The following is a 22,077-nucleotide window of genomic DNA, read 5'->3' on the forward strand; positions in this document are numbered from 1 at the left end:
AGTCAAGCTTTGAAAGAAAGAATATATTTGCAAAAGAAACAGCAGATTAATTTGCATGTGCAGCTTTCAAGTAATATACTTTGAAGTACGTTATACAACAAAAATTTTTTTAAGTATATAATAACTTTGAAATCTGTAATAAATTAGAAGAGTAACTTTACATTGATGGCATATAGTTGGAGTCAGGTGATTTTTTTTTCTTAGTCTGCATAGGTTTATCAGAAGGTAACAATTCTGATATCTGATATAATAGATGTTTTATTTATGAATCCTTGCCATTATTAAACAAGAGTGAAAATGCATTTGAAAGGAGGTTATAAAATTTGAAGCTTGACAACAAACAGCACATAGTTCTGTAAAAAACCCTTACACTTTTTTGCCAACTTTTGTTCCGTCTTTCAGTGCTTAAATGATCATAAAATATTCTCAATGTGAATTTCATATTAAATTACCATTATAAATAATTTCATACAGAGTTATAAGAAAGATTCTCCCTATGCAATCAAGCCCTGTCTTCCGCAAAGCATAGACATCTGCTTGTCTTTAAGCATCTCTCAATTTTTATATTTAACTTTTACCATTTAGGAAAGTGGCAAACCCAGAAAAGGTAGACTTGTTGTCCAGGATCTGAGTGCATCCTCCCATTCTGCTGTGTACTTAAATTCTATGACTAGTGGCATTTGCCTAGGGGGAATTACTCACCTGCTCATGTACCTCTGCTGCAGCAAAGCACAGGGTAGGTACTTCAATGATTTGCTGCTGTCAGTGTCAGTCCCGTCTGTTGGACTTCTGCTGTTACAACCAAAACCCACATCAGACAATCAGATAAAAATATAGAAGTGAGTAGCTCAGCTCCCTGATGATGCTGTGTCATTGCCTTAGTTGTACTTACCTAATACTTACTATGAGCGGCAAAGTACTTTAAGTCTCTTTTTTTCTCACTAAAACCCCCTAATTAGAAAAAAGTAAATTAAAAAGCATTTAATTTTTAAGCCAGGTGCTGATTTATACCTTATTTATGTGAAAGACAATGAAAAACATTGATTAAAGAATGTATTCATGTGTTGCTAAACTCAAGGGAAGCTTTGCTGTTCACTTCCTCAGAAATGTAGGTGACAACAAAATGAGGTGGACACGTGGTCCTTTCTCTCAAAGCTTATCTTGGCATTCCTATAAGTACATTCAGTGCTGCGTAACTTAAACCAGAACAGCAGATCAAACTAATTGTATGCTTTAGGGAGACAAATGCATGTTTCTTACTGTGGTGGAATTTATTCATTCAGTATGAAGTACAGACAAGTCCAGTCCATATGTTCAGCTTCTGCATTCTAGATGCATGGAAACAAGATACTGCAGTGGCAAGGGCACAAATTAGGTGGCTCAGATGAAATTCTCACTCAGTTGAATTGGTACACATATGTGAATATGAGTAATATTTCTGGTGTGTATGAAACCTCTTTTTTCCTTTAATCTCTTCTCTACTGGTATCCATATTTCAATTTCCTTATAATTTTTTCCGAGGTTAAAATGCAATGCTTATTAGTGTGGGGAAGAAGTAATTTCAATATAAATTATGGTTAAAGTATAAGAGTGATATGTTAAACACAACTGATAAAATCATTTTTTGCCTGAAATACCTTAGCAAAATTGTGCTGTTAAGCACTTTGTAAAGTTTCATTACTGTGAAATTTATTTTTCAATCATTTTCTAAGACATGCTTTTTTACTCTCCAAAGGCATTATGCTATTAACAGATTTACCATATAATACAGAACCACCAAAAAATAGCAGCGTTTGTATCTTACTTTGCATAAGGACCAGCTTCTAATCCAGGTTCCATTGTTACAATACTGGAATAACTGCAGTGACATATGTGAGATTCAGTTTCAGTCTCCATTTTACCATGATGAATGTATGATTTTACTGCAGTATCTGTGTTTTTACTGGAGAAATGAACTTACTCCATGTAGCATTACAGTGTCCAGTTCAATTTGCTGAAGCAAAGAGAAGAGGAGGGGCATCTTACCTGCTGTTTTAGGGGATCTCTGGTGGGTGCAGATACAGCCAAGTCTCTCCAGTGCCTGCTCCTCCATGAGATCTATATCCTAGACCGTATGTTAGACCATTGCAATTGAAAACAAAATGATTGATTTTATCTAGTGCAGATTAGAAACAAACTAGGGATTCTTCATTCTGAATTTAAATTTCTCAGTCACAAAAATGGCAACTAGATTTGGAAAGTTTGATTGCTTTTTCAATACTAAGCAATAAATGTTACTAGATGTGTATCTGATTGTAAAAGCCTCCAATGAAACACATCTGAGCACTACTGGCAGTCATTTGAGCTGAAAATTTGTTATGTCTTCTCTATTGAACTGTTTTAGCAGTATAATGTTTGATAATTAAAACATAATCATTTTTAAGGACTCCTTTTTTCAGTGAATAGTAATTTTGCAGCTGACTCTGACAGGCTTACATTAAAGATTGAGCTTAAATTATTAAATGATATTTTGTGCAACAGTAATTTCCATGAGAGGATATTTTTCATGTTATTTGCTAGGAAGCTTTAGACTCCAAAAGAACACTTTTGGCAAAGTATAGGGAAATATTTGAAAAGCATAAGCTGTAATTATGAATGTGTGTGGCTAAACACCTGTCAGGCACTTGGCTCAACTGAACAAGCTTATAAAATAATATGACTGTGCTCCGATCCTGGGTTTTGAAAGTGGACACCATATTTAAGGAATTACTTGGTCGCTTCTGCTTAAAATCTGGATGCTTTGAAGAATGTATGACATGCTTTTTAAAGTGGAAAATGCAGTTACAGACAGAGAGTTGAAATACGAAGAGAGGTTATTTCAGTGGGAGTGAGCACCAGTGAGTGGGTCCAGCCTGTGGGCCAGGGGGTGCTGTTCCCAGATCCGTCTGAAGTACTTCTGATGGAAGTATTTAGGCAAGGTTTTGTTGGAAGGTGAGAGCAAAACAGCCATTCAAACTGTGCTTCAGGGCTTCAAAAGAGATGTTGGGATGAAGAAGTTTGTTTGGCGTAGAAGTTCTGGGTAAGGATGGAGAATAATTTCTGCTTTTCTGGGCACTGGGGCAAACACTGAGCAGCTCACGGTGCCATTCACAGTTGACCATTTCCATCCTGAAACCTGCCACTGGAACTCAGTGTTAAGAAGCAAACATTTTGTTAAGACATAGACAGAAATGGGTGCATGATGGATCTGCCCTTCACTCACCGTGAACCATTGACTTGCCACTGACTTTGTCGTGGAAGTCAGTGGTGGAACTTAAATCTCCTGAGCTACTGGCCTAATCAAAGGGCTGCTCCATCACCTTCTATCTGTACGAGTCCTGCATCTCTGGATTCCTAGTTCTAGATTTAGCTGTGGTACAGGGGGAGACCTCAAAAGAGCAGTTGGTAGAGCATTCATTAGTGAGTGTTCCTACCAGCTTGTTTTGTGAAGTCTAGGACATATAGGAACCATGTTTATATGGAGAAGGAGTGTTTGATAAAAGGAAAATTGCTATAACTTCTGTGACTGGATGGCCTAACCATGTGAAATTAGAATTTAAAACCCCCAAGTCTGAGCACTAAGATATCTACTACTAAAATCAAGTGTATCCTGAAGAGATTTCTGTCTACATTGACATTTTCTGTCTAAAGAATTACGGATATGACAGAGCAATTATGTCTCTCTTCCCAAATGTTTCCATTTGAGAAATGTGAAATAACTATTCTAAGCAAAAATTTGATAGTTTGAAAACAGGAAAAAACAAGAGGGTCCATCTGGCCTTGGCTATTGGGGCTATCTTGTATCTGGAAATTCCTTGCAAACTACATGGCCAGGAGCTTATCACATTTGGGAAGATAAGACACTCAAAGAGAGCAAAGAAACAAAGAACTATTTTTCTTCTTGCCAGCAGAGGAAATATCTTTGCCTATCGAGCAGAAGATGCATTTTTTGCTTCCCTATTTTCCTCACTCAGTGCAGTTAATGTCATGAATTAATCTTTGCTTTGCTTTTATTACACAAAAGTTCTTCCAAATATTTGTACAAAATTGTGTAATTTGTTTTTTAACATATAGCTGGCACTGGATATACATGCCTGTATCATTATTATATCTCCAGCACTTGCAGAATATACCTCTTTTCATTTAAAATTTGGAATCCCTAATTTCCTTTCTAACTCTTGTTTTATATAGTATTTATAGTATAGTTGTAAGCTGTCATGCCTTCACATAGTGCATTAGCAAATTTCCAAACTACAGAAAAAAGGAGAATTGGAGGTTTGCGCAATATCCCAAGAATTTTCATAACCATAGAAGTCATAGAATGAGGTGAGCATGAATCTGGATGGTGAAATTAAATCTCCTCCACTCTATGGCATCTAACTGGACTGTTAAAAATACTATAGTAAGATCTGGAAAATTCACAAAAGCTGATGTGGAGAACTTTGCCTTCATTTGTTTTTATGTCACATCTAAATTATATAACGCTGTTTTATTAATTTTATTAATTTTCTGGCTATAGAGACAGTGGAGATTTGAGAGCTTGATTTGATAATCATAGGGTTTTAGTGATCTTTGCATCAGTCTCCCCATGTCCAACTCCTTCCTTTCCCTGTTTAAGAATCAGTGTGATTTTAGTATATTATGACAGTTTCTTTAGTATTTTACAAAACCTGCCTTTATTACTCTTTCCATTGTCAGGTTCTCTGTAAATCTATCCATCCATCCATCCATCCATCCTCATACCTGAAATATGAGTACTGTCCACTTATAGGTCATAAAAATATATAGTGCTATTAAAAATCACTACTTGTGCAGTGGGAGGTGTAAATGCAGCAACACAGGTAATTTCTGTCTAGAAGGTTAGTAATTCCATTGTAAAATATATTCTTCATTCACATGCCTTTTACAAATTGCAGTAACAATTTCTGCTTGCCTTTTGGTGTTGCCTATGAGGGACAAAGAATAATTGGGAATCCTGCTGTTACAATAATTTTGTAACCTTTCCCCCCTCCTTCACTGACAGCAAATCTTCTAAAAACATGTGAACTTGAAAGTGAAGGTTTTTCTGAGCAACAAAAAAGTGTAGTCAGGTTGAAAAAATATAGTATGGCATACTCTCTCAGTTTCTGAGCCTAATCTCATTTATCTTCATTTTCCAAACACCAATTTTCAATTGAGTTAGGAGCAATTTGTTATGCATATTTTTCCTTTTTGATAATCAAAGAAATATTGAACTTTTCTGAAAATACTTCTTTCTCTCACTACTTATATATCTTTCATTACTTCATTTGTTGCTATTTTTATATACAAGAATTATTCAGAAACTTGAGCAGAATGTAATCTTCACTGAAGAGAACTGGATGTGCATCTCCAATACACCAAGTGACTTCAATTGGCTCAGTTAAGGTCTACGCCTGCCTCTTTGTAAGACATTACCCAAGCAGAAGTCAGCTAATGGACCCTAAATTAGTGTGAGTGGTCTGCAAAACTATGGCATATCATTACATGAATCTACTTTCCTTGAGGTCAGCAGAAAAATACTGCATCAGTTTCAGCAGCAAAAAAAAAAAGGTCATAGCCAGGTTATTGTACATCTAGATTTCTTGGTCTTTTTTACCCCTGTAATTGAGCAGTGCTCTGTTCTCCTAGTATAGTTTGGTATACAGGTTTAATATAAAAGTAGGTTTTTAATGAAATTAAAAAGATGATTTCTTGGTGCTAGCACGTGCTATATTAAGTTCTACTTGGAGTGTGACTAGGGGTGTACCTGTGAAAATCCTTTGACTTTAGGAAATATAATTGTCTTCCTGTAAAATAATTAAAAAAATATAAAAAAGTAAGAAAAATGAAAAATAAATGCTTTCTGTACTGTCAGAATAGCTGTTATGCTAGGCTGGCTAATAATGTAATGTGGATGGATGGCTCTGTAGTGTTTTGGCTATTTCTTCATCAATCTGATCACAGCCCAGGTGACAGCAGCAAGGTTGTACCTTCTAATTCCCCGGTAAATGACCCGTGTCTGTCTGTCTTTAATCAGACATTTTCCTTCATCATTCAGATCGCTTGGAAGTTGCTGTGGGAAGGCATGTGCACACTCCTTTTGTCTAGTCAGTGCTTCACACAGGGACAACCTGTGTGGGGGAGAAGGGGGTTAAAATCAATTGTCCTGCAGAACATAATCACCTTTCAGCGGAACATCCATTGCAATGTTCGTGCCAAACCAATAGCGATCGGAGCAAACCAGCCTTTTGTACAGGCTTTCTGCTGGTGCCCTTTGCAGAAAAAAAATGAGTGTTTCTGCTCTAAGTCATGGGAGCTCACGTTTGCTGTGACAGCTTTCCAATTGTTAAATAAACTCTGACCATGAGCAGCTGTCAGACAGATATTGCAGGCTTCAGTTAAAAGGAGCACCAGCCAAGCATTTCAGTGCCTAAAGGCTCCTAGTTATTTCTTTTTAAAGACTCACAATTAAACAAGCAAACGAACAAACAAATAAAAAAAATACAGTGAGATAATATGGTTCCTTAACTGAAAAAACCACAAACCCACAGCTTTTATTTTATACATTCTATGTCATTTTCCTGTGAAAGTTATAGAACCTGAATGTGTCCGTTTCTGAAAAACAGCCTGCGAGGAACAAGAAATTTCTCAAATGTACACTTTTGTCTGGTGGCAAGGTAGGAAAATGAGATACAGAAATACTGACATTTTACTTTATAAATAATACTAATAATATTTAAATTCCTATGGGAAGGCAAGAGGAATTATACTGAGCTTCCTCAGTGTTGTAAAATGTCATTTTATCATTTGTTCTTTTGATAGTAATCTAACACAACCCTTCTGAAGTTATTACTTTTTACCCTCTGAACAACTTAAGTAGTTGAATATGTTCTTGGTCATTGCAGGGTGGAGTTGGACTAGATGACCTTTAAAGGTCCCTTCCAACCTAAACTGTTCTATGATTTCATAATTCTATGATGATGTTGGACCCTGATGTAGAGGAAAGCAAAATAAAAGGCAGTTTTCACTACAGAAGGGCTAACAAGCTAAGATGAATACGCAAGAAAATAATCTTTTAAGGTAAATATACAGTCAGTATTGGAAGAAGCCTTATTATTTACATTTTAGTTACAGATGGGAAGGGAAATTATCATTAAGTTAGGGAGAAGGTGGACTTCCTATTCCAGTTTAGAAACTGCTGCTGGCTGAGGATAGAGTGGATCAGCTCTGGAGATACTGTTTTCCATTGACTGAAGCAGAAACCTAGCTCAATCACAAATTGAAACAAACCAAAACAAAACGAAACCCAAAATAAAACAAAGACTAGTCTCATGACTAACCCCAAAAGGCAAGATGTGGGCTAACTGTGTGGAGACAGAAGTTCTAGACAATATATAAGAAGTATTTATTGAAAAATGAGTATTTTTGCAAGTTAAAGGAAAAATCATCCATATTTGATTTACAAGTAATAGTACTAATAGGTAATTACTGTTTTTAAGGATAACTTCTTCCAAAATTTCAAATTTAACTAACTAGATAACTAACTAATTGTTTTCAAAATTCCAGTTTCCTTTAGGGACAGTGAGGAATATATTCAGTAAAAATATAGAGCAGTGGAAAATGGAAAAAGTCAATTTAAAAATCAATCCTCCCTGATTTTTTTTTTCTATTGACTCCTCTTAGAAATAACACCCACAAGTTTTATAACTGAAATGGATCGTAAAAAAAAAACCTCAGTGTGTTCAATTATTTATTTTATGCTTTTGAAAACACTTCTGGGTAATGGGTTTCACTTTTTCACCTTTCATATACCTCATTCTTTCACACAGAAAAATAGAAACCATCCAAAAAAGGAAGATGATAGCATTTTCTTGGTTTTGCTCGTGCTTGTGCTTGTGAGTCAATAGTCTTCTCACAGATGCACATGATGGGCTTAAACCCATGGTAAACATAATGCACCATGATTTTAAACAAACTGATTTATATACTGAACTTAATGTTTATATGATAGAGGGCTTTGTGCAGACTTGAACCAGGAAATAAATTTATTTTATCTCAGCTTTTGGAAAGCATAGTATAGATGGGAAGGTTTATGAATACTAAAACAGTGATGAAGTCAACTGCTGTAGTCAATGAAAATATAGTTTTCATGTGTGAAGGAAGCATGAGGAAGGATCCTTCATTAAAAGTAGTCAGCTGGCAACTCTATAAAAGAGATTGTGCTCTTTAAAGATATTGACATTGGATTAACAGAAAATGTATTAATGGCCATGGAAAGACAGAGTAGAATCAGTCTTCTATCTTCTTTCTTAGTTTTCCAATTTTTCCATATTGCAGCAAAAATGGAATCTCTTTTTCCTTTCTTTCCTTTATTAATGAATAATCTAAGCAGTTATCCCTTGAGTATTAGACTAAGGTTAGGAAATGGCTAGGATAAATAATTTGTTTTGATAAATTTGTGCCAGAAAGTTGGCATAATGACAGGGATAATGTGAGAGATGAGCTGGAGATGAAACTTTTTGGCTAGGCAAGGTACACAACCTTCTGAACACGGACCTTACTGAAATAAACTTGTACCATGGCTCCTTCTGTGCTACAGAACATGGCATGGCACAGAAACTGTGTTGGATCCAGTTTTTTCCAGAGAGTTGGTTTTGCTGGGCACAGGAAGTAGGGAATGTACAGCAGCAAATCACCTGTTCTCTGGTGACAGCAACCAGGAGCAGATGTGCCTTCCCAAAATAACTCATACCCACAGCTGCTTGTCTCACTGTTGCTTCCTTGAAGTGTCTGAAGAGGGGCTACAGGCCAGAAAGTTTAGTCTGGTTTGTAAACCTGCTCCCAATTGCTCTTTTTCTCTGCTTGTGCTGGCTGTCGGGAGAGGGACCTTGAGGCCCTCAGGAGAGGCATTGCTGGGAGTCAGCTGCAGCTCAGGCTGGTTATCCTGTCCTGCCAGCTCTGTTGAGGAGATCTTTGCTGCAGCTTGGCTACATAGGTATGATAGCACGCTTGGTTTCCAGCTGACTTGGCGTGGTGGCCACTGCAGAAAACTGTATCAGAAGATTCAGGTCATCAAGACTGGGTAAAGGATCTGTTGAAAACAACCCTCAAACAAAAGTCTTTTATGTTCTGTATTCAGTTTGATCAATGTATTCTGATTTTTTCCCCTTTCCTTTTGCTATATAACTGCATGTGATTTCCACTTGCCAGTGATCTGATTGGATGTCTCTCCTTTCTTTTTCGTTTCTTTTAGGATAAAATCATGGGTAGATAAGATGCAAGAAGATCTCGTAACACTGGCACGAACTGCAAGCGGAGTGGAAAAGCTTGCTGAGGTAAGAAGACATACCTCAGACTGCAGTAACTAAAAAGTGAAGTGAAGGGCGTGAATCATGTGGGCATTATGATCATTTCATCCCAACACAGTAAAATGATTTTGGGGAATTAAACTCTGCAGTGCTTACTGAGAGAGAAATGAATAATAGACATCCATCTATTCAGTCTCAGTGTCGCAGCACTTGCTCATAGATAATCAGTTTTCCAATATCAGACAGAAGGCTTACCGTTGTTGCAACACTTCCACCTGAAGCAAGCGCTTTTATGTTCTGTGTTTGTCAAATACAGTATCCAGGAAGCAACCATTCACAGCAGTGGAGAATTCTGCTCTCTATTAACAAGGCAGCCTATTTTCTGATACATATTTCCTAAAATAGGGCAGCTTCTGGTTAGCAGAAACATACACGAGAATGAAAACTACTTTTATTCATCTCTTTGAATTTAACACAAAGTTTGGTTTAGTGAAGAATTTACAAACCTTTCATTGAGAAGATTTTTTTGCACTATGTTCTATTTATAGAATGTAACAGCACATCTGACATTGCGGAAAAGTGAAGTCCCAATTCAGAAAATTTCAGGATTACTCTGCCTATACAACTTTGTGTGTATACATCATATCTAGTATGCAACCATATGATCATACATTTCCCTCTCCCTATCCTTGCACAAGTGCCATGTCTACTTCTGTGAACTGATGGATATCTGAGTTGATGTGAGACTGTATTATGAGGGGAAATTTTACTGTTACGTCAAGAAAATAAGTTATTGTCAGCCAACAAAAGCCCCTGATGCTAGAGAACTGAACCTGAAGCCTTGAGATTTGGTTTCCAGAAGTCGTAGTCTTCTCAAATGATCTCTGAAATGAGTAGTAGCTGTGTTTCAAAACCATTAAGAAGCACATAGAAGAATCAAGTGTAAAGTTTCTCAGATTTAACAGTATTCCTTTGACCTTAATGACACTTTAACCACATGTTTTGTGTGAATCCTGTCCCAGAAGGATATTTTATCTTTACTGACTATAAGAGGAGGTTAGATGATTAGCTCACACATCTATGTTTATAATGTGGAAGCTTCAGCTCAGATGAGATCACCACTGGCCTTTCCTAATATTTGAGTGCTTCATATTGCAGCACAATTTAGGGCAGATGCTTTAGATGCACTTTTCTAAACCCCCAAACAAACTGAAAACAAAATCTTGAAATCCTAACATTAGTCATCAGATTCATACAAGCATGTTTTTCCAGCACAGGATCTCAGCAACACAGAAATGTCTATCACTTGAGCTTCCTGAAGAAGTCTGAAGTTTACCCAGCATGGAACACTGATTGGAGTTTTTGTAGGTGGATTTCACACATGTCTGCTGACAAAGAACAACAAGACTTGCTTGTTGAGACGGTCAGTCTCCAGGTTTTGGCAGGGAGTTTCTGCTAAGAGTCCTTTTTGCTTATCTAATCTAGGTGTCATCTGGTCTCTTCTGCACTTGCTGTGTCTCTTTTTCTCTACCATCTCATCATTCAGCTTATCTCATATTCAACTTTCCATTCTATTCCTGCTGGGTTTCTTGCCTATCTTTCATCTCTTCTCAGCCTATTCTGTGTTTCTGTCTCAGTTCCTGCCTTTGCTACTTGGCCAGTCTGCCTTTCTTCTTTACATTCATTTCTTGTCTCTATTTTAGGATCTCTCTCTCCTCAGCTTTTTCCAGATCAGCACCTCTTTCTGGCCTCTGTAGTTTGTCTTAGTATTTCCAAAACATTCTGTCCAGTGTGTGTGGACAGCCTGTCCCAATATTTCTCTCTCTTCTCTTTCACAGGAATTTCTCTCCCCCTTTTTCACATTTCCTCTCCATCCCTAGTTCTCAGTCCTGTAGTTTTCTCCTTGTGATTTTTCTATTTCTCCTTCCCTTCCTTGTTCTTTGCTTCCCGATTTCTGATCTGTTATCTCCTACTTCCATATCCTAATCTCTTGCCTTTTTTACTTCATTCAGTTTTCCTCTCCTCCCCTCAATGCATAGACCACATGAGTGTAGAGGTCATCTGAGAGACCACAGCAAGTGGTCTGATCTTTAACTGCAGAGGAGATGGGATGTTCTCCAGGAGTGATGCTCTCTGGGTTGGAATATACCTGTGTGTAGGATCTCTGCAGTAATCTGTAGGTACTTTTCAGGCTAAAATTTTTTGAACACCAGAGACTAAAATGTATCCTTGAGTACACAGTGTTGAATGCAGAAGCAACAGGAAAATGAGTTACAGAGGATTTCTAACTTGAGCAAAACAATGAGTTAATCTCTCAACCACTTTGGCAGGCATTTCCATGTGAAGACACATAGTAAAATAGATAATGAAAACCCAAGAGACTGATGCTGTCACTCTTTTTTCCCCTGAGGAAAACGTTAGTTTATGTAGTTAATATTCGGCAAACTCACAACCTTCTAAAGCAGTCTTATAATGAAGACTGCTGGTCAAACCTAATAATCTGTAGTGCTACCAGATTTACTGCAGTGACATTCATGTGGATAAAAACAAAAAAAAACAAACATGGGTGTGTGAATACTGTAGGTAAGTTTATTTTTGAAAGCCAGAATTTATAATGCACTACAAGCAAATAATGTTATCTCAGAGGATATCCACGGGATGGTTGATATGTGCTTGTAATCCTAGGATTAAAAGCATGAAAGGGGGATGTTTCCATATAAGATATCTCTCTATATCAAAGCCATTTGTTTGACCTAAGTTGCATGATGTCTTTCTCTAGCCACAAGGTTTTAATTAGCTCTCTTGCCTACAAGGGAGAATGCAAAGACCTGAAAGGTGTGAGCCATGCAGTCTCTCCCACTTTCCTCTTGTTTACAGGCTATTGTCACTTTACCATTTTTTAATGCATTCCTTTTTTCCTACTTGCTGCCCATTAACATTTAGTCAGATCTCTCCTGAAACAAACCACAGTCTTGGAAAAATGAAGACTACAATACATGAAAAACATCACACCTGCATGCTTGTCACTTTTTTTCACAGAACTTGCCTTCAGTTGCCCTAGCTTTAAAAATACTTACAGTCAGATTGAATTTTCAGCTTTTTTTTTTTGATTAATTTCTTCTTCCAACTCCAGAATTGTTTGGGCCAAGCCTACAGTCTTCATGTAAACTTAAAAAAAGAAATACATTTCTTTGGCTTTTCTGCCCCTTCTCCCTCCAAAAGCAGAATGATTAATACAAAAAGAAGGAGCAGAGTGCTCCTATTATAAAGTAGTAAACATGACTTTCTGTCAACAGCTGTAATAATCAGATAGACTTTTGGTAGGAGAAATGTCTTTCCTTGTTCTAGGGAAAATTAATTTTAATTTGGCCAAGTGTGAGGTTAAAGCTCTTGGCAAGGACATGTAACAGACTGTAACCATTTCACAGCCTGGTCAACCTCTCCCTGGACTCAGGGAAAGAATTCCCACTGATTCAGCTGAAGTTGCAATCTGTCTGCTTCACGCAACTGAGTCTTCTATGAAGATCTCTAAAGTGATCAAGATAACTCTCAAAGTAGCACAATTAATACATTATCAAATGGTGTGAATTGATTCTTCATAAATCAAGCAGGGCTTTTTTAATTAGCTGCTATGCTATGCAAGTTCATGGTGCTCCCATGACTTGTTGAAAGTATCTTAGGGTTCATCAGTGCTGTTTATGCTTCTATGTGCATTAAATGTCTGGGGTCTTTGTGCTGCAGGGAATTATACTACACAATGGTCTTTTCTGGAGAACTGATAAAATTTTTTTTCTGACCATGATGGAGAGGGGTAGGAGCACTGCCTGAATTCTCAATTTAATTTTAAACTGGGAGAGCCTTTGACCAGAGAGAATGTAAAACTTCAGATGTACTCACAGAGGAATAAAAAAATTAAAATGTAGATGACCATTAAACTTAGGTGAGAGATGTGTCAGGTGAATAGCTGCCCTGTTGAGATCAGTGCCTATGTAAAAGTCTAATTTATTCTGTGGTGTGGACATAGATAACCAGGCAAAGCATTATTAGTATTTAAGGTGTTTGCATTCAACATGTATTTAATTTCATGAAATCATATTTAAGGAGAAGAATCTCCTCAGAAAATAATTCCCTTTTCTTTGGTCATTGACAACTTTCTTCAAGTGACTTGGAATCACAGTCTTGTCCTAGTGACTAACCACTCTTTCCCTTGCTTTTACATTTATAATACAGCCATTTTAAACCATTGCAACTCTCATTAATCACAACTTTTGAAAATATCTCTATAGAGAGGATACAAAGTAATATATTAATGAATATTCCACATAATGCTTAAAAAGAGAAAATATTTGGGAGTTTATTTAGTGAATTATTTCAATGATTCTGTCTCTGAAAATATGAATATGCTTATGCCAAGGACATTTCGCACATCTATTGTCTTGTTAGGAGTGATGACAGCAATATAATGCCTGTAATAAGCAGAACTGTAAAAGAAAGCTTGGATGCCATTAAATTAAATTTATTTAAATGAGACTCCTAGCCTTAACCAGGTAAACCAGTATATCTAGAGTAGAAGAAACATACAAAATGGAGGTATGTAGGAGATGCAGAGGCAGGTGAGAGCTGAGGATTATTGTGGTGTGCAAAAGAAACATGATCTTTAATTTACAGGTTTACTCACTAATTGATATTTGCCATACAGAGAGAATCCTGATCCAGCCAAGAACTGAGCTTTGATTTTCATGTTTCCATTTAGAGCTTTAGCTCCAGATCATTCTTCCTCTGAATTAGTTGTGGTAAATTATTACTTTGGTGGTATGAATCAACACTACTACTAGTAACATCTAAGTGTGAGTTCCATGGTTGCGTTTAAAATGTAGTTCCTCCTTGTGTCCTTCAAGTCTTATTTATACCATCTGGGAATGGTCTCAAAATAGTCTTCCAAAAATAGTTTTAAAGCACATTTTTAAATCCTGCTTTTTTGGACATTGCTAGGAATTTAGGTGAGATCTGGGAGAACTCCAACTTGGATTTATTACCAGCGTAGTATCCCTATTATAGTAATGTGAAGATTGCTTCAACAAGGCAGGAAGTCAGGATTCAAGATGCCAAAATACTCAGCTGGTTGAAAACTGGCAGAGCTCCACTGACTGCAGTGGATTACCCTAATTAACATTTGTGAAGAATCATGCCTAACAACATTTAATTTACAAGTCAAGCAGGTAAAAAGTACTTTGAAAAAAATACAAGCTGATTTTCACACAAGAAACAGAGGCTATATACCTCTATACCTCGACCATATTGCTGCTGTAGTTGCCCATCTGAAGAGGATGTTGTTGGGTCCTTTCTATGATTTCATTTTTTTTTTTCCTAGAAGAACAAAGGGAATGTTTATAAGGAGGTTTTGTATGTATATACATCTTAAGAGTTGAAAACAAGAAAACAGGATACAGAGGAAAATCTTTGATAAAGAGGTACAAGAGCCTTAGTGTGCTTCTTAAACTGTGTCTCAACAAAGCACAGCTTAGTATATTCCCTCTAGTGTTATAAGTATGGTGTTTAAAAGCAAACAAAACTAAATAAAAACAAAAACAACGTAGACATGTAATTGTCATTTCAACTTAAAAAGGTTCATGTAACGTCTTACTCATGAACTCTGAGCAGTCAGGCGTTATGAAGCTGCTCTGGTGTGAATGATACAAGCTTTCTACAGAGCAAATAGATTGTTAGAAAAAAAAAGTAAGAAGGAATAGACAGCATCTTAATAGAATTTTAAAATCCATGTAGCAAACTAAATATCAAGGCTATATCTGATTGTCTTTTAAAAGACAAAAGATTGTACAAAGGTCAAAGTCACATTCTTTACCTAAAACAGATACCTCAGCATAGAGGACAAAAAAAAAAACAAAATAGGTCAAGAGCCTACTAAACTGCAGAATTAAGTAAATACACAGTACCATTTTGATGAAAGTATGCTCAACTTCCATTTTTACATAGACGGTTCACAGCAAAGACTCATGACTAAGCTAATTGACAGCTCTTTTAATCTAATAAACTACAACGAGTATGCTTGTGAATTCCAGCTCCTAAAATACCTCTAGGGACAGGAGAGAGAAGGAAGGGAACCCTGCAGTACCCAGAAAGGAAGACCTCGGAGTAGAGAACATGCCTTATAGCAATGCACAAGCTTGTCTCTTCCAAGCTGATTGAAGAGAATCCTCTTTTACAGAAACACTGCGTTAAAAAATGCGGGTCTGTGTTAAGAGCTTTGACGTGACAAACACACTGGAGCTTCACTATGGCTGTTACGGCAAAAAAATGCCATCTTGTGCTATGTAACCTTTTCAAGCAATGGCATAATTGAATGAAGCAGCAGACAGAGAGGCAGTTCCAAAGAACTCTGCTCTCTGAATCTGTTTGCTTTTTGATACATCGCTGGAGAAACAATTCATGCATGATGTTCATAAGGCATGCTGTTATTACAGTCCCAGGAGCTGTAGAATGAACCCATATAGACTGACTTGGCCTTTAAATTATATTTGTACTGAGATAGAAATACTGTTTCTTCTTCCAAAATGAAAAGAGAGCTACGTACGGATATGTGATATGTGCTGATGAGTTCCATTCAAAAAACGAACCCACCAGCAACTGTTAGAAGATTTTTATTTATTTAATCTTTTGAATGTTGTTTTATAATAATTAGCTCTTCCTTACTGAACAACCCAGCCGAGGTTCTGCAGGAGCACATTTCATCCACCGCTCAGTGTGAGGTCTGTGTGCCTGATGCACAGATGGTGTGAGTCTGCTGAAGCACTCACATTGGCAGCAGCTTCCCAGGCCACGCTTTTAGCTTTCCAGGTCTTGGATCAGTTTCTGGAATTTAACTGAGATGAGTGACTTTGAAGAGAGACTGCCCTGGAGCAGGGATGTGAACTGCCCTGGAGCAGGGATGGTCAGGAAAACTTCCTTCTGCCAGAAAGAGTTGTAACCCAGAATAAGTTTCTGTTGTTGGACTCCACAGATTTTAGCTAAGCTAGTGTTGTGTTCTAGAGGATCTATAGGCAGGTCTATAGGCAGAGGTATGCCACTAACTTAGACCTACAGAAGGTGTCATATAGTGCTTGTCTTGTTCTCTTCATTATCTTTGTAGAGGTCTGTGCAAAGGGAGACTTTACCAACTTACTTGAAACTTCACGTAAAATTTGTATCTGCATGATCTTCCCTATTTTCATAGGTGTCTGCAATTCTTGCTTAAGAAGGTTGTTTGGCAGGCAACTTAGCTGTAAACATTGTCATTTTTATTATTTTTCTCAATGAATGTCATGATATCAATGTGGCTCTTTCTTTACAATCCTAAAGTAAATGGGATGAATTAGCAAAGACTACAGAAATTTAAAATTATTTATTGAAAACATCAAGCAAATCCATGGACTTGAAATTTCCATTTATTTTTACCATCTTTATTAATAATTTATTTATTTTTAAATACTGTACGTGTCAAGTTGGATTCAGTTTGTATATGCTTTAGCCAAAGGCAAAGAATTTTGTACCTCATGCTATTTTCTGATGAACTACCAGATGGGCCTAGGGGATATATGGACACATTCCAAAACATGTTACACTTACCCTTGTTAAGGTTGAGGTAGTGGAGACTTTTATGATTAAGAAAAATATAAAGAAGAAATGTGAGAACTAGATTTTTTTAAAAGATAGTTTGATTTTAAGAATAACAGCAGAAATAAATATATTCAGCTTACATTTCTCTGGAATTCTCTGTGGACTTTGTAAGTCTGAATTTTGTTTGACTATTCGGATTGTCATAGATTCTGAGGAGTTTGTCACTATTTTGACCCTGGACTTTAAGACTTCTGACTTCTGAGATATAAAATAATAAAATTGGTCTGCAGTCTCCATCCTTCATCCCTGAAAATGGAAAATGTTACTAATACCACAGCACTTATAGGAATAACTGGTGTAACTCTAAAGCTGTCCTGGGTGTACACGCCTGTGCTCTAAGAAAAGAGTAAACATTCAATTATATGGAGAAGACTTTTTACTCATATAGAACAAAACTAAATTTTGGTTTAATCTTGAAATGAAAATTTTTAAAAATCACCTGTTTTAAAGTTGTTAAAGCACTTGTATCTTCGGTGTGTTGCCAGGTTTATATTTGCTAAAAATTCCTTGGGTTCAGGCTGTTTTTTATGAGTGATTCTGGTAGCCTACAGCTGCGGTTTTCCACAAAAAGCACAATTTTTCTTTGTTGTTTTTCTAAGGAAAAGAAGGAGACAAATTGAAAAAAAGAAAGCAACTTTTTTTTTTTTTTTTAAATTAGTAATGTATAATAAAACAGATAGTTATCAGAAAGTATGGCTGAGTGGGAGTATATGAGACCAGGCTCTGAAACACTTGAATTCCTTCTAAGCATACATAGGCTGTTGTACAATATTCACACCTGTGTCTTTTGCCTCCCCAAAGACAAGGATACCAGTCTGCTGCCTGAGCAGGATGTGGTGAGGCCAAGTGAGGTAGGGATTATTTTTGCATGGAATTATGAAGGGGTTGGTACTGTGAAATGTAGTCATTTCAGGTATTTATTGAGGAGTCAGAGTCCATTTACCAGAATTATAATAATGTATGAGATGAGTTAGCCTGGTTAGAGATTCCCAAAATCATTAACTGTTTTTTTAACAATACAGTATTAAAGGTATGTCCCATTTGCTTTATACCGCTGCCACTTCTATGTTGTGTATGTAACCAAATGGCAAAGCTGCAGGGATTAAAAATAGAATTTTTCTAAATAAATTCTGTTGAGTTTACACATTGCTGACCAATGTCAAGAGATGAGGAAAATTAAATCACTTTTAAAAATGCAGGCTGGGAAATTTGAAGGCATATCTGCAAGTTTTCTTTGCAATCCAAATGAAAATGAAGAGATTGTCAAGACACAGGGAGCCTCATTTATTATTTGCAGATGCTACTCTCCCTCTACTCCCTTAGCAATAAACTGGCATTTTGAAGAGTTCCTTCATCCGGCAGGCAAAACCAGCTGTAAGTCACTGAGAATAGGTGGCTGCATTAACAAAGCTTGCTTAAGCTCAAGGGAAGAGATGGCTTAATATTACCATAGTTTTAATTACTGTTTGATGATCTGGATAATCTATTACCAAAGCATTGTTCTTAATTAATTTATAATTTTCAATTGGCTTTAACAAGAATAAATTCTGTCCTGTTGGTGCTTGTGTTCAGATTGTTTTCATAGAAGCTGAGAGCAAATTAAACATTTTCCTCAGGAAAAAAATCGCACACCACAACTGAAAAAATTCTGAACATTATAGCTAATCAGTTTCCAAGTCTTGTGATTAGTAAAATACTAAAAAAGCTGTTTTAATTTCCTGAGGTTTAAAATTCCCTTTGAGAAGAGAATCAGTAGGTGTTAAATTGCAGTAAGAGCAGCTGAGGCAGGACAAAATTTTGGATGAATAAGTGAGTTTGAGAAATTACATAATTGTCCACGTCCAAATATAACAGAAGTGCAGAAGAAATGTGAAACACTTTCTTCCTATTGTTCTTCTTCTGTTACAAGAAAGATCCACTTGTACTCTTCATGAATTGGGATTTTTGGGTTCTTACCCAGTCTCAGCTAAAAGCCTGAGCTATACTGCTCTGAAACCAATAAAATATGTTATTTAATACTGTATTAATATCACTAGGAAGCAAAATTAGGTGCCTAAAAATACATTTTCCTTAAAAAAAGATGTCTGTACAGTAGCAGAGGCACAAAGCTGAACTCCTTGTTTTAGGAAGGTTTAAATACAGAGTGACATTTACAAAAATTCCTTCTTAATTTGAAAGTCCTCTGGACTACTCTGGTAATTATCAACAGTCAAAAGTGGATGAAGATTCTTACAAAGTGTGCCTGATTATCTCCTTTCCTTTGAGTAGGCCCCTAAATGAGCCAATTGACTCTGGCACTACTTAGACTCTCTCTGATGTTAACTGAGGTGTAAGTGTTCCCAGCATCTTGCAGAATTCAGTCTGAGTGTTTCACTTAAGAATGAGCTAGCTCTGATAATTTTTTTCTAATGTGCATGTCACTGCTATGATATGTCATGGTTTTCCACACTTCAGCTGCCCTGTCACTTGTCATCCCAGACCTTTACAGGAGTCGGTGATCAGGCAAGTGATTCTGAAAAGCCACAGCTACAATAAACTGTTGGGGTGGTTTTTTCCTCTATGCTGTTGCCATGAATTTCAAGAATGAAGGCATCTGTGAGTTGCTAGGGAGCAGCTGTAATCTTATTTATACATTATAGGGAACAGAGATTAAGACATATAAAACAGACTGATTTCTCTGAACATACAGAATGCTATAACAGGTTACGGGGGACCTGCTACAAGACCCAGTGGCACATTTTGCACTGGGAGACGGGATGCACACACACGAGAGATGTGACCCACAAAATGGCAGTTTATTGAAACAAGAAGACAGTTTATATACAGGGGAACACAGAAGCTTCTGGAATAGGGGTAGGAACCTGGCTAGGAACATCAGATCCTGAGGGTTACTGATACGGGGACTAGGAGGGATAGGCTACTGGGGTATGTCTGGTTACTTAGGGGGAAGGAAGAGCTAAGGGAACAATGGAAGAACTGTCCTGGTTGCACGGACAGGGGAATTTGCTGAGGCTGCAGTGCTGCGGCCTTGTAGCTGAGCTGGTTCCCAGGCAGTTCTGCACAGCTGAAGTTGCTAGAAATCTTCTAAATCTACTAAAAATTGGAGATAAAGGAGAATATCTACAGTAATAAAATAATATCTAGCAATAATAACAATTCACATGAATTGGAGTGGCTACTTCTGTTTTCCAACTTTTCTTGCTCCCAAGATCTCATTATATGCTTGGATGTCTGTTCTGCATGTTCTCTGCTTTTCTCTCATAAGTGAGATCATGGCAGGTAACTTCATGGCCTTGATTAAAAAAAAAAAAAAAATAGTAAATATAGTAGTTGCTATTTTGTTAGCTAAACAATGTTATTAAAACTAAAACTGTGATTCTGTAAAACATTGAGTTTTGTTAATAAAACTATAATTTCTTAGGTAGTTTTTGTTTTGTTTTGATTTTTGTTTTTTAAAAGTTTAACATTACCGAAAATTTCTGCAAGAAATGGACCTCTTGTTTTCCCCCTAAGCTAACTGTTTCCTTTCTCCTCAAGATGAAATGCTAAATTTTTTGGGGGGTAATGATTTTTTTGGTAGGCAGAGGGAGAACGAAGAGCAGTAAATGAATTCAGAGCTGACCAACATCCTGGGCCAAGTTGAAGTTTATGTATAAAATGGAAAAAAAAATTCTTAATTTATCTCATTAGCTTTTATATGCTGAGATGGGTAATTAGACAAGGATTTTACTTCAGTCAAGAGTTGTGAGGTAACTCTCTTTTGTCTAGTTGTGGAGCAGATAGAAATATTCTGTATATGGAAATGTCTGTTCCTTTCAGGAACTATAAAGGTGACTTTGGTGCTTGATCAGCCTTAGGTTTATAAATCTCAAAGGTATGTAAACCTCCAGCTGTTCGCAAAGAGGAAGGATCCTTCTTCAATTCTTTCTGGTTTTAGCACAGAATTACACATTACAGGGAAACAGCTTTGACAAACAATGAACCAAACCTGGGTTTCATCCAGGACCTCTAGCCAGGAGTAAAAGGAGATGGAGCCAGAGATGGGTTGGAGACAAGGCTACAGCATGAGTCCAACATAGAATCATAGATTTAGCCAGGTTGGAAAAGACCTCTGAGATCATCAACCCTTGATCCAACACTGCTGTGGTTACCAGACCGTGGCACCAAGTGCCACATCCGGTCTCATCTTAAAAACCTGCAGGGACAGAGAATCCACCACTTCCCTGGGCAGCCCATTCCAATGCCTGATTTCTCTCTCTGTAAAGAATTTCTTCTTAATATCTAACCTAAACCTTCCCTGGCAGAGCTTAAGACCATGCCCTCTTGTCTTACTTCAGAAAAGATTTAACATACATCTGAGGGTCTGTCTAGGTCATGGGTTAACTATGGCATAGGGTCGAGGTCCACTGAAGGGGCAGAGCTGGAAATAGGCACACTTATCCCAGAGCCCAGGATTGGGTTAAAATAGAGCTGGTGGGCAGAGTAAAGGCAGGGGTACAGGCAGAGGTTCCTGGAGAGGCAGATCATGGTCACTGAGGTCTGTTAGGGCCAAAAGGTAGTAGAAAAAGACTTTTTGGAAGGACTGGGGGAACTGGCCATGGGAGATCCTCTCCAGAAGTGGGGAGTGGGCAGGAAGGGAATAGTTTACACAACCTTTATTTAAGTTACACTATGTTCAGAGGGATTTTAAAATTTATTTATTAAGTTAATTACTTCAGTATATAAGCTTATAAAACCTGGCTCAAGATTTCACAAATACTTTTAGTATTTTAGTGTAGTTGTTTTCGGAAAAGATGGAGGAAGACTCACCACAAAGTTTTGGTTGATTTGGGCTTGCAAGTTCCATAGTATCTCTGAGCAGTAGTTTTACCATCATGGGAGTTTCCAGTTGGTCTAGACTGGTGATAAAACTTTTGGTGATAAAGCATTGTTTGTTGAAAAAGCTGTCCCTTCAGCCCAGCTGAGCTGAGTGGTCTTGAAAGCAGTATTGAAATATTAAAAACATCCATACATTTACCTGGGACAGATAAGCATTACTGGAATTGTTGAGCTATTTTGTTTCTCTTTTCCAAAGCAT

The 22,077-nt window shown here is 37.1% G+C and overlaps 1 protein-coding gene across 1 annotated transcript in view; it reads left to right on the top strand.

Moving 5' to 3' along the window:
* Positions 1-9,271: 9,271 nt before the first annotated feature.
* Positions 9,272-22,077, top strand: part of CACNA2D1 (calcium voltage-gated channel auxiliary subunit alpha2delta 1) — a gene marked incomplete at its 5' end in the record, with an annotated part of 351,550 nt that continues 338,744 nt past the window's right edge. The window contains one exon of the mRNA XM_027886307.1: positions 9,272-9,353. Within this exon, the coding sequence (XP_027742108.1) occupies positions 9,272-9,353 (82 nt within the window). The remainder of the gene's footprint in view (positions 9,354-22,077) is intronic.

Source organism: Empidonax traillii, unplaced genomic scaffold (assembly GCF_003031625.1).
Source record: "Empidonax traillii isolate 1590-97213 ecotype Southwest subspecies unplaced genomic scaffold, ASM303162v1 scaffold185:size1678824, whole genome shotgun sequence".
NCBI classification, from domain to species: Eukaryota; Metazoa; Chordata; class Aves; order Passeriformes; family Tyrannidae; genus Empidonax; species Empidonax traillii.